This window comes from Sorex araneus, chromosome 6, assembly GCF_027595985.1.
Source record: "Sorex araneus isolate mSorAra2 chromosome 6, mSorAra2.pri, whole genome shotgun sequence".
In the NCBI taxonomy this organism is placed as follows: Eukaryota; Metazoa; Chordata; class Mammalia; order Eulipotyphla; family Soricidae; genus Sorex; species Sorex araneus.
Window position 1 is genome coordinate 33278755 of NC_073307.1, and position 17331 is coordinate 33296085.

At 46.8% G+C, this 17331-nt stretch overlaps 1 protein-coding gene across 1 annotated transcript in view; it reads left to right on the plus strand.

The window, feature by feature from the left end:
- Positions 1-5510, plus strand: part of ALDH7A1 (aldehyde dehydrogenase 7 family member A1) — a 44564-nt gene extending 39054 nt beyond the window's left edge. Inside the window, exons 14-18 of the mRNA XM_004609820.3 lie at positions 711-827; positions 1989-2086; positions 2460-2533; positions 3396-3471; positions 5317-5510. Coding sequence (XP_004609877.3) covers positions 711-827; positions 1989-2086; positions 2460-2533; positions 3396-3471; positions 5317-5371 — 420 coding nt within the window. The 3' untranslated portion in view covers positions 5372-5510. The remainder of the gene's footprint in view (positions 1-710; positions 828-1988; positions 2087-2459; positions 2534-3395; positions 3472-5316) is intronic.
- Positions 5511-17331: the final 11821 nt, after the last annotated feature.

Genomic DNA, 17331 nt, shown 5'->3' on the forward strand with positions numbered 1-17331 from the left:
AATTTCACAAATTTGCAATGAGCAGCCCTGGTTCAAATCTCCATATTGTCGCCCAAGCACTGCCAGAGGCCAGGGCTAATCACAGAGCCAGAGCACTGAGGGATGTGGCCCCAAAGCCAGACAGCCAGCCCACAACAAACCAAAAATGCTATAAAGTTAAACATAACTCTTCTGACTTCGTGTGTTTATGGTTCTCTGTCTTTGAGGTGCTCGCCCTTTTTTCTAAGTTGAATCAATAGGAGGAGACAGTGTGTTTTCATTATTATAATTTTTAGATTAATTTTACTTATTGGGTAGAGGCACTTGGTGTGGCTCTGTGCAGGCATTACTCCTTTTTGTTTGTTTGTTTGTTTTCTTGGGCCACACTCACCTGTGCTCAAGCCTTATTCCTGGCTCTGCACTCAGGGATCACTCATGGTGGGCCTGAGGACCATTTGGAGTGCCGGGGATCAAACCTGGATCAGCTGTATGCAAGACAAGTACCCTCCTACTGTACCATCTCTCTGTCCCCATAATTGTTACTCTTGATGTTGTACCGGGGACCACATGTGGTGCTGGGGATTGATCAGGGATGGCTGTGTGCAAGGCAGATGGCTTAAGGCAGATAGTTCCTTTTTCTCCACATAAGCATAGGCAAAGATTGTGTCCTCTGACTCCAGGTACTGAAAACCAAAACTCTTAACTTTGATTTTATTTTTTCTCTACGGAAGGCTATGGATCGCCCTGGAAATTACGTAGAACCAACAATTGTGACAGGCCTTGCTCACAATGCAACCATTGCTCACACAGAGACTTTTGCGCCAATTCTCTATGTCTTTAAATTCAAGGTAAAAATGTCTCTCTTTTCTCTATGCTGGTGTTGAAACAAAGTGAGAAAATTGGGAGAAAATGGATGGTTATTAAATACCCCTTGATGAGCCTTTAAGAAGCTTTTAGAAAGTCACTCTGATCAGTAGAAATTTGAAGGTTTAAGATAAAATGGAATGTGAAGGACCTGTTAAACTACAGGGTTAAGCCGACTGCCTGGGAAACCAAGATGAGCAGAGAGCCAATTTTGGAATTAATGGAGAATATAACCTCCATTCTTGTTTCACCTTTTTCAGGGCTCTGTGGGGCACACAGCTTCTATACACAATGGACCGGTTAAGCTTGACAATCTGAATATTTAGTCTCAGTGGGCAAAACGTGAAGATTAGGGATACCATAGAGACCTAGAGTTTCCCAGCCTATATCAGAGGCTGTGAAATGGTTTCTGTTTTGTTTCATTTATTGTTTGCCGTGCCAGAGCTTGCACCCAGGATCTAAGCAAGACACAGATCTACCACTGAGCCCCACTCCCAGCCCTGGATGTGGGGGTGTGAACAACAGGGATAGCTGGATGGTCTCCCTCCTTACGTGGGATGGCCCTAGTCTTGCCAGCCAATATGTAGAGAGTAAACGCAGGCTTCAGTGTACTTACTGATTAACAGTTAACAGGATAGTGAGAATTGCATCCTGTTGCAATAATTGGATCACACATTTTCAGTTGTGCTAATTGTCTTCTTGTTTGTGGCAACTAGGTCATATATGTATTTGGCAGTGTCTTTGTGTATGTCTCTGTGTGCAGCTGAACTCCGTGAAATATTTAGCCTCTTCACTTCTCCATTGCATCCATTGTAAACTGGAGCTCATACAATGCCTGTGCTATAGGTGCTATATTTAATTTATAGGATTAAATAAATAAATGTATGCTAAGGGCTTTGGTCAGTGTCTTTGCACATGGCTTGGTATGTATTAGCTGCCACAGGGAGTAACTTAGAAGCCTGTACTGATTGTTTCTCATAGTTGGGGAAACCCCAAAAAGCTGTAAAAAAGAATAGTAGGATGTTGACTCTTTGGTTTCCCTTTGTGATCCCTATAGTGATCCTGAGGTCTTATCACACCCATTTAATCAGCCTGAGGGGGCTTTGATAGGAAAACTGTCTCATGTCACTGCTTCTAATGTTTAGAATGAAGAAGAGGTCTTTGCATGGAATAATGAAGTCAAACAAGGACTTTCAAGTAGCATCTTCACCAAGGATTTGGGCAGAATCTTCCGCTGGCTTGGGTATAACTTTGTCTTTATTTGTTTGGTTGATTTTAGCGTTAGGGCCACACCCAGTTGTGCCCAGGGCTTACTCTTGGCTCTGCATTCAGGGATCACTCCTGCTAGGCTCAGGGGACCATATGGGGTGCTGGGGATTGAACTGGGGTTGGATGCATGCAAGGCATGCCCCTTACCTGCTGAACTCTCTCTGACCCTTTTGTCTATTCTGAAAACTTACATGAATCTAATTTGCTTGGTGAATGGATTTTATAGAATGAAAAAGAGATCAGGAGAGGAAATTCCATTCCAAGGCTTGGAAGTCTTACAAGTTTTGTTTGTTTTGTTAAATTTTCCTGTGCATTGCTCTCACCAAGTCTCCCTCTTTTGCATGCAGACCTAAAGGATCAGACTGTGGCATTGTAAACGTCAACATTCCAACGAGTGGGGCTGAGATCGGAGGTGCCTTTGGTACGTAGAGGATCGTTTCTGTCTCCACCTGAATGGGATCAGGCATTCATCAGCCAGGGCTGCCATAATAATATTCCATGAGATGTGTGATTTAAACAGCGTTTCTGTTCACTTGGAATATTTGTGGAGCCCAAGATCACGGGGTGGGCAAGTTTGGTTTCTCCTAAGGCCCCTCTCCTTTGTTGGCAGTTGCCCACCTTTCTCCTGTGCGTCTGTGGTGCCCTGCCTGTCTCCTCACTGCCCACCACCCTTGCCATCTCTTCTCAGCCCTCCTGGCTCAGGGCCCTGTCCTCGGGGTCTTGGTTAGCCTTCATCACCCCACTGAAAGTCCTGTCTCCAAATGCACCCACATCCTTGGCCTTTGGAGCTGGGGTCCGGCCCAGGAGTCTGCAGGGCTCACAATGTGGACCATAACAGGCACCCAAAGAGCACAGAGGTAGCTCTCGGAGAAGTTTACCAAAGATGTGAAATAATAAGCTCACTTACCTGTACCCATAGTCCCAGGAGGCCATGGGCTCCCTCCCGTATTTCTGTGTCCTCTTAGTTCCTTTTATTTTTCTTGCTGAGTTCCTTTTCTCCCCCCTCTAACTATTGCCGGGACCACATTTGGTGGTGCTGGGGGTGTGGGGTGGGCAGGTGCTGAGGGTCAGACTCAGGGCCTCACACATGCTAGGTTTGTGCTCTGGCCCTGGAGCCACACCTCTGGGCCCCCAGGTCCGTGTCTGCAGGGGAGATTCTTGGGGTCCACCATAAAGTCACTCGCTCTGGCCCCTATTGGGTATTTCCATTCCTCCGTGTGGTTGGGAGCAGCAGCCGGTCCGGGAGAAGCTGATTTGGAGGTGACCATGCTTATTTGTCACAGGAGGGGAGAAGCACACGGGCGGCGGCCGAGAGTCTGGCAGCGATTCCTGGAAGCAGTACATGAGACGGTCCACATGGTGAGGGCCAGTGGCGCAGATCCTCGCCCTGATGTTCTGCACGCTCTTCCTGTTGTTGCACTGCGTCTCTCTCTCTCTCTCTCTCTCTCTCTCTCTCTCTCTCTCTCTCTCTCTCTCTCGCTCTCTCGCTCTCTTCACAGTTCTCCCTGCGCCAAGCAGGCTTGTTTGTTTTTTTGGCCACACCTGGTGATGCTTAGGGCTCACTCCTGGCTCTGCACTCAGGAATCACTCCTGGTGGTGTTCGGGGCATCCCCCAAGGATGCTGGGAATCAAGCTTGGTTCAGCCATGCCCTACCTGCTGTAGTGTCCCTCCGGCCCCCAAGCAGGTGTTTTGACCTGTTCTTACTCTCATTGCCCTGCCCCCCCCTCCCCGGTCAGTTATTGGCAGGTACCATGGCATCTCCATCTGGGGTCGCAGCTAGGAGGCGGCGCAGTGAATGTGGCCTTAGGGGCAGCTGTGCGCTGAGCTTTCCTCCTGGGTGCAGGAACCCAGTTGTCCTGAAAGTGAGAGGAGAGATGAGAGAGGAAGGTGGGCCAGTGCCTGGGCAGGTACCAGGACTGGAAAGCAGATTCGGGCCTGTTTAGGAGAGTTTTCAAGTTGGAGGTGTGTCCTGGACTTGGAATCTGCTTTTTTTTCTTCTGAGGAGGGAACAGCTTTTCTCCCAGTCCATAAAGATCAGAGGCTTCAGTGGTACGTTCTAGAAGGATCACAGGGTGAGAACCCTGGCGCACCTGTCCTGGTCTGAGTTATTGTTTCTCGCTAGGTGGCAGACTCGGTAGGTTTCTCAACCTCAGGCCCTAAGAGCCTCAGCAGTGTTTGCTGTTGGGTGTTTCTGGGGTTGTTTCGGTTGGCTAAGCCACAAACACGTGCACACTCTAAAACTTGACTGTGGCCTTTCTGGAACCCAGTCAGTGGGGACTTTTCTGAGGTAGGTGGGGGTTGCTTTTCTTCTTAAGGGAAAAAGGAACTGGAGTAGTAGTATAGCGGATAGGGCACTTGCCTTGCATGTGACTGACCCCGGTTAGATCCCCAGCAACCCCTATGGTCCCCAGAGCTTAGCCAGGAATGACCCCTAGCACCTCTGGGCATGACCCCAGAACAAAAACAAAACAAAACAGAAAAATCAGGTAATTAATTACTAACTAGTTAGTACAAGGTTAAGGAGACATTTTTATTTTTTTCCCTGTCAAAATATGAATCTCTGTGTTTTCCCTGCTAAATCAGTACATAGCAGTTACTGGGTGATATAAAGAAGAGAGTTTCCAAGTTTTTTCTTTTCCTAGCCATACTCTGCAGTGCTCAGGAGCTAACACTCCCAGCTTAGTGCTCAGGGGATCATGTGGTACTGGACCTCTAATGTACAAAGCCTTCCAGCTCTTTGATCTGTCTCTCTGAATGGTTTCCATGTTCTTATGTGCTGAAGACTGAGTAACACTTCTGATATCTTTTTTCAGACTTTCATATGTCTCTCCGTTCCCCCCTTTCAGTTAGAAAACTGAATTTATACTAACTTATTTTGTCAAATAGCATCTTGTTTATTTGTTTTGTTTTGGGTCATATGGTGATCCTCAGGAGACTGCAGTGCTGGGGACTGAACCCAGGCCTCCTGCATGCAAAGCAAGTGCTCCAGCCCACTTAGTTCTCTCTCTGGCCCCACTATCTTTTCTTTTTCTTTTTCTTTATCCTGATTTTTTTTTTTTACCAACTTGGTCATTTTACCACACACATACATATATATGTATGTATGTGTGTGTGTTTTCAATTCTTTTTAAAAATGTAAATTATTATACATTATGCTATGTGATATCTTTAATTTTATTCCTTTTTTTTCCCCCTCTCCTTAGTACCATCAACTACAGCAAGGACCTTCCTCTGGCTCAAGGAATCAAGTTTCAGTGAAGGTGCCTTAACTTGAAAGAACTTCATTTTGCTAGATATTCTCATCTCTTTCTTGAGAAGAAGACAAAATTAAGAAATGAGATTTTTTTTTCGCTAAATAAATACATCATTTTGAATATAACAGTGATGATTCATTATGCCAGGGACTTTGACTAAACTAAGACATTTGTTTTGGCTTTGAGGCCATACCTGGTAGTACTTAGGGGTTGCTCTTGGCTCTCTGCACACAAGGATCACTCCTGACGGGCTTGAAGGATCATGTGGTGCTGGGGATTGAACCTGGGTCAGCTGCATGCAAGGCAAAAACCCTACTTAATTTCTAAAAATGCAAAGTCTGGGGGATGTAGAAATTGTAGAACGGACAGGGCACTTACTTGCATGTGACTTACCTGGATTCTTTCTCTAACACTCTATAGGTCCCCTGATCCCTGCCAGGAGTGACCTGAGAGCAGAGACAGGAACTTTGCTGAGTGTGGCCCCAAAACCAAAGCATAAAATAGTAGATGATCATAGTTATGACTATCTAAATTGAATGACTGGATAGATTGAATGTATTTTTGTTACTAGTGGTATTTCTTGATTTTCTAAATAGTTTGGTTATTTTATAATTAAAAAAAAAAGGCTGTAGAGATAGTGCAGGGGTTAAAGCGCTTGTGGTCATATTGCTGACAACTCTGGTTCAACCCCTGGCACCATGTATGACCCCCTGAGCATCACCACCAGGGAATGAATTCTGAATACAGAGTTAGGGGTAGCCCTGAGTATCAACAAATGTTTCCCCCCCCAAAAAAAAAAAAGTTTTAAAAATGTAGCTTATGCCACAGTAGGAATTTGGGAAAAAAAAAGAGCAAAATATAGGCACATCTTCTCATCTCCTGGGCTGGAATAGCTCCTGAGCAGGAAGGGAATCTGGCGAGGAGGATTGAATCCCCCTTTCTAGCAGGCGCTGGGCAGGATGGGTGGGAGGCGGGCCCTGTTCCTGTGCAGGCCCCTCGCTCAGTCTCTGTGTGCAGTGACTTCCTGTTATCTGATGCCTCATCACCATTGTGACTTCTGATCACTGTGTCACCCAAGAAGATACCGTCCCTGCTGAGCACTCTGCCGTGCAGATAGAAACAGAGCATCTGCAGCTTGAGATCATTTTCTGTAGCTGTCGGGCTTCTGCTGCTGCCCTTGACTTTGTTCTCAGTGAGTAGCTGCAAAGTTGTGGCTGTGAACAGTGCAAACTTCGCTTTGGCTCCTTCAGAGCAGTTGCTCAGAATTCGGAAGAACCTGGAGACTCTCGTTGAGTTCAGACTGGCTCTTGGATTTCTCTTGCCTTCCTCGCCATCTACACCACATCTCAACCTCGGCCCCAACCCTGGGCCCCAGCCCTGGCCCTCAACCTCCTCCTGCCAGGCAGGACTGGAGCAGAGGCCTTCGAAGACAACAAAGCTCTAAGATGACCCAGTGAATAAGAATGTATAGGAGATAGGGACTACTAGCAAAACATTTGGAATTGATTTATAATACAGAAGCAAGAAAATAAAAAAAATGAAGCAATTATAGAGATCAGGAAGAGGACTCAGGTCAGAGGCAAGCATCTTGTAAGCACAAATCCACGTTTTATCTCTGGCACCACATGGACCCCCAGTGCTATCAGGTATAACCTGGGGGTCCCCTAGAACCATCAGGGGTATTGTCGTGGCCCCAGCACCACTGAGCCGAGCACTGAACTGAGTGTCCCCTGAGTGGTCTGAGCAGTTAGGGGGTGCTCCCCCTGGGTCTCCTCACAATAACACACACATACATACACAAACACATACACACCAAAACCTTGACAATTAAAACTCTCAGAGAAGGAACAATATTTATAACATGTTCATAGCCCAGCTGTGACAAGTGCCCGCCAAGGCATGCAGTTGGCAACCTTGAATATTAATCAAGCCGAATGTTGACAAGACATCTGTTGACTGTGTTGGCAGAAAGGAGTCAGGGTTGAGGGTAGGTGAAAAGTGGGTAGTTCTTCATGTTCCGGAGAGGAAAATCAATAATGCCCCATGTTACAACAGCAAGAAATAGCAACATAGACGTATGAAAAGAGTGAAGTAAATTTCCAAAGAGGGCAGACAAGGGGTGGGAGCTGGGCGCCTGGAGGGAGAATGTTTTTCAGAATTGCAGCTGTCATGTGGGAGACCAGGTCTAGCATGGACAAGACCCCAAGTTCAGTAACCCTCACCACCAAAACGTGGTGGGGGGAGAGTGAGTGTGAGTGGTGTGTGTGTGTGTGTGAGAGAGAGAGAGAGAGAGAGAGAGAGAGAGAGAGAGAGAGAGAGAGAGAGAGAGAGAGAGATAAAAGAATATATAACTGATAGAAATTAAATTAAAGCCAGGGCCAGGGAGAGCTCAAGGGTCAGGGGCACTTGCTGTGCAGGTGCAAAGTCCCAAGGTCATTCCTGGTGCCACATGACTGCTCCCAGCCACCTCCCTCCCCCAACACTTTGGAGATGGCCCTGAAGGCCCCTGGACACTATTTAGGAATTCCAATAAGTCAATTAAGTGTGGAGTGAATTGAATTAAATGATGTGCTGATTGCTGCTCTGGGTCAGGGGTGCTGGGGGCAGTGGGGTCACAGAGACAGTGCTGAGGACAAGGACGTGAAGGGTCGGGCTTGGACCCAGAGCACATACAAGGCAGGAGCTCTGCCACTGAGGCACGTCCCCAGCTTCATGATTCTGGATTTTAATGAGACTCTTCCCTATGGAAGGGCTCATACATGTTTCTTTTTAAAAAACATTTTACTATTTAATGCTCTTAAAATTGGTGGGAGGTGGATTTTGATTTGATCTAAATTGATTTCCCCTTCAAATATTTAAGTAGTTGCCTCCAATAAAAATACCCCCAAAATGGCAAGTGAATTTCTCTTTTTTGCATTGATATTTCTTTCTTTTTTTTTAAATTTTAAAAATTTTATTGAATCACCGTGAGATAATTGCAAGCTTTCATGTTTGGGTTACAATCTCACAATGATCAAACACTTATCCCTCCACCAGTGCACACCCCCCACCACCAATATCCCGGATATACCCCCCCTTTCCCACCCTCCCCCTGCCTCCAAGGCAGACAATATTCCCCATACTCTCTCTCTACTTTTGGGCATTATAGCGTGCAACACAGACACTGGGAGGTCATCATGTTTGGTCCATTATCTACTTTCGACACGCATCTCCTACCCCAACTGGTTTCTCCAGCCATCATTTTCTTAGTGATCCCTTCTCTATCCCATCTGCCTTCTCCCCTCTGCTCATGAAGCAGTCTTCCAGCTATGGGGCAATCCCCCTGGCCATTGTATCTACTGTCCTTGGGTGTCAGCCTCATGTGATGCTACCCCACACTCCACAAATGAAGTGCAGTCCCTCTATGTCTGTCCCTCTCTTTCTGACTCATTTCACTTAGCATGATACTCTCTAAGTTTATCCATTTATAAGCAAATTTCATGACTTCATCTCGCCTACCAGCTGCTTAGTATTCCATTGTGTAGATGTACCAAAGTTTCTTTAACCAGTCATCTGTTTTAGGGCACTCGGGTTGCTTACATATTTTCGCTATTGTGAGCAGTGCATTGCATTGATATTTCTTTTGTATACATTACTTTTTTTTTTTTTTTGCTTTTTGGGCCACACGCAGCGATGCACAGGGGTTACTCCTGGCTCTACACTCAGGAATCACCCCTGGCAGTGATCATCCCATATGGGATGCTGGGAATCAAACCCGGGTTTGTCGAGTGCAAGACAAACACGCTACTCGCTGTGCTATTGCTCCAGCCCCAACATTCTTTTGGAATTAAGTATCTGTTTTAAGTTTGTGTTTTCTGATTCAGTCATTAGAGTATATATACATATATGTGTGTGTGTGTGTGTGTGTGTGTGTGTGTGTATACACACATGCATATATGCATATAATATACACACTAAAGCGATTTAATTCTTGTGGCCTTTAGAATTTACTTGTTTTCGACTGTTATGCCTATTACCTAGGTGACCTTCAGAGAGCAGCCTTGTTTCTTTGATCTTTATTTTCATGACTAATATGGGGTAGATTTATTTGGCCTCTTGGTTCAAGCTCTAGAAATCATTTCAGCCTTCAGCATCACTTGGAAAGCAGGCTGGTTGTCCCAACTCTCCCCATGGGTCCCTTCTGTAGGATAACATAGCTTCAGGTAGTTTAGGTTTATTGGGTTACTCCCGTTACAGTGCTCCCACTCCTCTGTGTTTATTTGTAACTTCTCTCTTAGTGTTCTGTTGACTTGCAAATACTGTTTTTCTCTTCTTCTTGAGTCCTTTGCATAGTTTATTCAGAGCAATGTCCTTTTTGTATGGACACAGGAAGACTTAGCAAATGCTATGCTTTTATAACCTGGGAGTCATTTGACTCTACATGATATTTTCCTCTTGGGCATCTGTTCTCTCGACCTAAGCCTCAGCTGCCCTTACTTCCTAGCACCCCCAAAAGCAGGGTCCCGACGAGGGATGAGACGGACCCAGGGCAAGCGGTGAGTTGTGTGCTTCCCTGGCATCGGAATGGGCCTAGCCAAAGTGCCTAATGCTTAACTGTAAGTTAAGAGCTTGATCATGGACAAATGTTGTCATGATCCAAACAGTGATAACTAGATTTGGACCCTGCTAGGGTTAGGAATGATTAATCTGGCCTGAGTGCTGTAGTCTGAGTCTGTGGCAAGATGTTGCCAGGAGAGCTGCCTTGCAAACCTCAATGTATCTCTTGCTATGTCCATACAAAAATAACTAGTATTAAGATGTTAATAAGTGTTTGGACTAAGGAAAGGAAAAAAACCTTAAGAGTCAGGAAGGGCTTTGGAATGCCCTGCCCTCAGGAAGGGCTTTCTTATGTTGATTTTGCTACCTGGCTGGGTGTAGCCTAGAGGGCAAGGTGGGAGAGACAAGTAGGAGGAGAGACTAGAGAAGCCAGAGGCTGCAGTAGATGGAGAGAGAAGCTGGATCCGGGAGTGTGGGAGATGAGAAAGATGGAAGATTGAATAAACGGTAACTAATCAGCAACCAGCTTGGTCCTCATTCTTCCTCTGCCTGTCCTTGGTCAACGGCCGTCCCGATCCAGCCCATACACAGCGGTTCCAGAGCACTGAACTCGGGCGGTGAGACAGCCCGCGAGTGCACGCGCCCCTCGGTGTGCCTTAGTTTTTTACACCTTCAACAGCATTCTCTCCTGCAGAGCATCTTTGGGCCTGGTCTCGAGAGATTGTTTCTCCTAGAGCCTCTGTGTTTGGTCTGTGGTTGAGCTGAGGGGCCTTTCTTCACGCCTTCCCTGCCAGCCCTTGGTGGTCAATGTTGTCAGGGTATTTTTCCTTTTACTGTGACCTGGGACCTAACCTGTCACTTCTGTTCTAGTGACAGGGCATTCTGCCAACACTGTTCCCTCTTGCCTGTGCATGTGGAAGTGGTATTGTGACGGGTTTTGTTTGTTTGTTTAAATCGTGGCGGTATTGCTAAAAATAAAACAAGGCACGCACACACACAAACTGACAGTTACGTGTTGTGGTGAAATCCATAAACCCTAAATTAAGTTTCATTTGGTTTCACAGACCTCTTTGGTGGTGCTGGGGTCACCAGGGTGGTACTAGGAGAGCTCGGGAGGCCTCCTGGGGTCCTGTGTGTATGTCGGGCATATGCTCTAGCCGATTCTGGCCACCTCTCCTACAACCTTCCTCCTCTTTTTCCTCCTCATCCTCCTTCCCCTTCCCGTTCTCCCCCTCCCCTTCCCTTTTCCTTCCTCCTCCTCCTTCCTCCTCTTCCTCCTGCCTCTTCCTCTTCCTCTTCCCCTCCCGCCCCCCAGTGAGATACAGAGTTATAAAGCTTTCATGATTGGTTTTAGTCATACAGTGTTCCAACACTCATCCCTCCACCAGTGACCAGTGTGTGTGTCCCACCACCAATATCCCCCATAACCCTCCTGCCCACCCCTCCCCTCGCTCTCCTGTCTCTGTGGCAGGCACTTTTCTTTGATTCTTTCTCTCTACTTTTGATCATTATGGTTTGCAATACAGATACCAAGAGGCCATCATATTTGGTCTTTTATTTGGGTTGTTTCTTTATTCAAGCTTAAAATTTTGCAGTACCAGGCACAGACCATTTACTTGTGAGGTAACTCACCAGTCCTTGGCAGGGGAGAGCAGGACTCCTGTCCTAAAGTGGGTCTTACAGAAAAGAAAACAAGGTGCTGGTAAATTAAAAATATTTTTCCATTTAATGGGATGCTTATTATTTTGGGGGCACATCAGGCAGTTCTTCTGCAGAGGTAACTCCTGGCTCTGCACTTAGGAATCACTCCTGGCAATGCTTCGAGGACTATATGGGATGCTGGGGATTGGAGCCAGTTCTGCTATGTGCAAGGCAAGTGCCTTACCAACCATACTATCACTCTTGCCCCTTCATTGGGATGGTTGTAATACCCTCTCCACACAATTGTAAAAATTATAGGAGATTAGAAAAATAACAATGTCAGGTATGATCAGGGATCCATATAAATGTTGACTACTGTTATCAGACTTTTCCAGACTTTTCCATATTACTCTTGCAATTACAGTAATTATTATTGTGGCATCGATCAAATGAACACAGGGCCTCATGCATGCAAGGTAAATGTTCAATCACTGAGTTACATCCTGGGACCAAGCTTTTATTTTTATCTATCTATCTATCTATCTATCTATCTATCTATCTATCTATCTATCTATCTATCTATCTATCTATCTATTTTTTTGCTTTTTGGGTCACACCCAGTGATGCTCAGGGGTTACTCCTGGCTCTACACTCAGGAATCACTCCTGGCGGTGCTTGGGGGACCATATAGGATGCCTATGATCTTCTCTGTCTTGTTCCAATTTTAGTATATGTGCTGCCAAAGCGAACACTTAAAGCTCTTCTTAATCCCACAATGCCAGAGTTCTGGCCTGGCTCCAGAGATTACCATGTGCCTTCCCTGAATTAACCTGCAGGTGGCACTATTTGTCAAATAGTTTGGCAGGGATGTGCATTCGTGTGTATTGATGTGCATCAACACTTTCCAGGATGCTCTGGTTTTTCCTGGCAGAATTCTTCCTTTAGCAGACAGATGTGCTAAGGTCACTGCCCCATGTTTATGAGCTGCTTCATATTCTAGCACCAGTGATAAATCCCGCTCTGCCTCCCATTTTATGGCTCAGTAGAGCACCTGAACTGACACTGGTCACTCTCGGGCAAAGCATCAGCTCACAGTGTTGTATGTTTAAAATTAAGAAATGTTAATTCAGTTCTTCCATCCACACTGCCCTTAGAGTGAACACGTAGATAAGGTTATTCCATTTTGGGCAAATCCAGGGAACACTTAGCGTATACTGACATGATCCTCTATTCTCGGTACCTTTGTTTTTCTCCCTCCTCCTATAATTTCCATTATTTTTTATCAAATGATACTGATTTATTATTACTATAAAGTTTTGGCGTACATTGTTATATATCTGTAAGTGTAGAAGACTTATCACTCTGACCACCAGGCAGGCACTTTTGGCACTTTTTTTTTTTTTTTTTGGTGAGGGGCTCACTTGGCTGTTCTCAGGCTTTACTCCTTACTCTGTGCTCAGGAATCAATCCTGGTGGGCTTGGGGGACCATATGGGGTTCCCAGGATTCAACTCAGCAACTCAGCGTGCTGCATGCAAGGTAAACACCTTACCTGCTGTACTATTGTTCCAACCACAATGCATGCACTTTCTTTTTTTTTTCAGTTTTGTTTTTTTGTGGGGGGGGGGGGGAGTCACACCTGGCAATGCACAGGGGTTACTCCTGGCTCTGCACTCAGGAATTACTCCTGGCAGTGCTCTGGGGGATGCTGGGAATCGAACCTGGGTATCGAACCCGGGTCGGCCGTGTGCAAGGCAAATGCCCTACCCGCTGTGCTATCACTCCAGCCCCTGCATGTACTTTCAAGGTGCTTCTCAAATCTAAGCCCATTTAATTCTCATAAGGAGTCTACAAGGCAGAGATGCTGTTTCCCCCCTTTTGTTGATGAAGAAACAGAAGTAAACAAGTCTCTACAAGTTGTACATCTGGCAAGTGATGAGGCTGAAATTTGAGTCCGAACAGTCTGGCTTCAGAGTGGGGTTATCAGTGTGGATGATCAGCCCCTGAGATGGTTCTTAGGACACTCAGTCTCTCTGCCTGCCCCATCATTGCTGACCTTCCCCCTTTCGTTTGCAATGTTCTCTATTTTCATTTCATAATTACCAACTTAAACATTACAAATTTGGCCGGGGATGGGGGCTGGCTCAGTGACAAAAAAGTGCCTGCTCTGTGCTGAGTACAATAGCCAAGGTAAGGGAATGACCCAAACATCCACAGAGAGAAGACCGGATAAAGAAATGTTAGAAATTATATATACACAAAGGAACATTAGGCAGCTATAAGAAAAGATGAGATCTTGCAGCTTCCTGCAACTTGGATGGGAACATTGTGGGGACATCATGTTAAGGGATATAAGTCAGAAGAACAGATAATTGGGTCATCTCACTCATTTGTGGCATATAGAGACTAAACAAAGGAACAAAAGTCCTTGGACTTGGCCTTGGATTACAAAGTAAATTACCAAGCAGTTGGGGGGAAATGGGAGGAGTAAGCGGAAGACTAGAAGTGACATAGAAACAGGTGGTGGAAGGTTGTGGGCATGTTGGCAATGGAGGTGCTATAATTACATCAAAACCATAAATGTTGGGGTTGGAACTATAGTATGGCAGATGGAGTGTTTGCCTTGCATAGGACCGATCCAGGTTCTACCCCCAGCATCCCATATGGTCCCTGAGCACTGCCAGGAGTAATTCCTGAGTGCAGAGGCAGAAGTAAGCCCTGATCTATGCCAGGTGTGACAACACCCCCCCACCCTGCAAAAAAAAAAAAGACTAATAAATGTTAACTCTATTTAAACCATGTTACCTAAACTGCAATAAAAAGTTAAAAAGCCTTGGGGCTGGAGTGTTAGCACAGTGGGTAGGGCGTTTGCCTTGCACGTGGCCAACCCGGGTTTGATTCCCAGCGTCCCAGATGGTCCCCTGAGCACTGCCAGGAGTAATTCTGAATGCATGAGCCAGGAGTAACCCCTGTGCATCGCCAGGTGTGACCCAAAGACCAAAAAAAAAAAAAGTTAAAAAGCCAAAATGCCTGCCCTGCAGGCATGAGGCCAAGAGTTGGATCCCCAATCAATCCCCTACACACACACACAGACACACACACACAGACACACACACACAGACACACAGACACAGACACACACACACACACACACACACACACACACACACACACACACACACACACACACCTCTTCTTGTGGGGCATGATCCCAGCACCTGAGCACCTGTACTGTTTGGAGCTTCCAGCACCACACTAAAGTGTGCAGTTCCTGGTCCTTGGAAGCCAGTTGTATGCAAACAGCCCATTGACCCCCAAGCACTACAGATAAAATGTGTACCTACCCCACAGCGGCAGGGGCCCCTGGTGCGGGTTTGAGCCTTGATTTCCTGGCCTGGCTTCGTTTAGTTGCTGTTTGTTGACTCACAGAGACCAAACCCATAACCGTTCCCCAGTCCTCCAACTCTCCTTCACTGCAGCCTTGGGTGCACGGTGGCAGGGGCAGGAGCAGCCACAGTGGTGCCGGCCACGGGGGCAGAGGCCACACATACAGAGAGATCAGCCAAGAAGACCTCAGGGTTTCAGTGGCACCCCTGCAAATTTGAGTAGTGAAGACTTCTCGGTGCCTCTGTCAGTGTCCTGGGCTGCCATGGTGACCTCATGTGGGCCATTGGCACCTGCACAGGCAGATAGGCAGTGATCAGTAAGTGGCCTGGTGAGAGCATCACCACCAGCTGTGGCAACCCCCTTTCCCTCTTCATCCCCCCCCCCCCAGTGCCACAGACAATTATGTGAGCACAACCGTGCCCTTGGACATTTCCCATCATAGAATCACAGTAACAGCAAGGAAGGGGCAGGGGTAGAAAATTTTTGAGTACAAGGAAATCCCCCCACCCTAAATCATTTAGCAATATTTGGCTCACCTGTTGCTGGTCTGTACACTTGAGCATGTATTTCCCACAGGTACGCCATTTCTCTGCATCACTCCCCCACAGCCATCAGGGGTCCCTCCCAGTATTGCTCAGGGCACCATGCAGTGCTAAGAGCCAAACCTGATTTTTCTGACCCACGGAGAACCTGGGTCTCTCCTTGCAAAGTGCGTGCATGCCAGCCCATGGGTTATCTTTCTGGCCACTGTTTTAACTAAGAAGTTACTTTTACTTATTTGTTAGAGAAATGACTCAGTGCGCTGGGCGAGGAGAGACCCAGGTTTGGTTCCCAGCACCGAATGGTACCCTGAGCATGGCTGGGAGTGACCCCCAACCACTACCAGGTGTGGCTCCTAAAGCCTAGTAAAGAGGGAGAGAGAAGGACTGGCCTTTCTGCAGAAACTGAAATCAGAGTCAATCACACTTCAGTCCTCAGGGGCCAGGATTTAATTCTCAGATTGGCCATCACTGCTGAGACCATCCCATCTCTTTAAGAGTTAGTATCCCCCCTCGAGACTTCTGCCCTCGGCGGGGTGACTGCACAATGCAGTGTTGCATCGAATGTGAAAGACATTGTGTGAGAAATTTGTTGACAAAGGGCTCCCATTGTAACAGACCACTGTTGGGGCTGGAGTGATAGCACAGCGAGTAGGGTGTTTGTCTTGCACGCGGCCAACGCAGGTTCGAATCTCAGCATCCCATATGGTCCCCTGAGCACCGCCAGGAGTAATTCCTGAGTGCAGAACCAGGAGTAACCCTGTGCATCGCTGGATACAAAAAAAAAAAAAAAAAGAGAGACCACTGTCATTGATAAAGGGCTGGCTAGACCTTGCCTTCAGCATGCAGGTCTAGGGGAGACCGTAGACTTGGGGAACCATGTCTGGACATTAAGCACTGTCTGCAGAGTTGAAGATGAAGGTGTGTGGGGGGGCAGGGATGTGGCTGTGCACACTTTAGGGGGCCTGCCAGAGGTAGCCTCACATTCCCCCCCATCACCTTGTTTTGGAGTCACACCCAGGGGCCCAGTGTTTGGGGGTTGCTTCCTTCTCTGTGCTGTCTGCTGTCTGTGTGCGGGGGGGGGGGGGTGGGGGAGGCGTTGGGGGACCATGCTGGAAACGGAAGCTGGTTCTCCGGATGTGCTCCAGCTTGCCATGCTCCAGGCTGCTGGGTTCTCTCTGGCCCTGGCTGACCTCTGATGACCATTTAGGCGTGGAGGCATTCACTGTAGGAAATTTCCTGCAGGGCTTGTCCTATAAAGTCTGCTCTGTTCTTGTCATTATTGTCATTGTTGCTGCTGCTGTTAGTCTCTCAGCCGGGGGTGCAACAGCAGGTGGGGATGGAAGTGGGGGTGCTTGGAAGGTCTTGTGGTGCTGCAACCAAGTCAGGGGCCCTGTACCTATGCTCTGGCCCTTTGAACTATAGCTCCTCAGCTCTTGTCACTCTCTCTTTCTCTCTGTCTCGCTCTCTTGCTCTGTCTCTCATTCTCATTCTCTTCTTCTTCTTCTTCTTCTTCTTCTTCTTCTTCTTCTTCTTCTTCTTCTTCTTCTTCTTCTTCTTCTTCTTCTTCTTCTTCTTCTTCTTCTTCTTCTTCTTCTTCTTCTTCTTCTTCTTCTTCTTCTTCTTCTTCTTCTTCTTCTTCTTCTTCTTCTTCTTCTTCTTCTTCTTCTTCTTCTTCTTCTTCTTCTTCTTCTTCTTCTTCTTCTTTTTTCTTTTTTTTGGCAGGGGCCACACCCAACAATGTGGACTACCCCTGGAGAACTTCTGTTTGGGGGAACTTTATGGAACTCCGGGATCGAACCCAGGTCTGCTGAGTAAAGCAAGTGCTCTACTTGCTGTATTATCTCTCTGGTCCTTTGCTC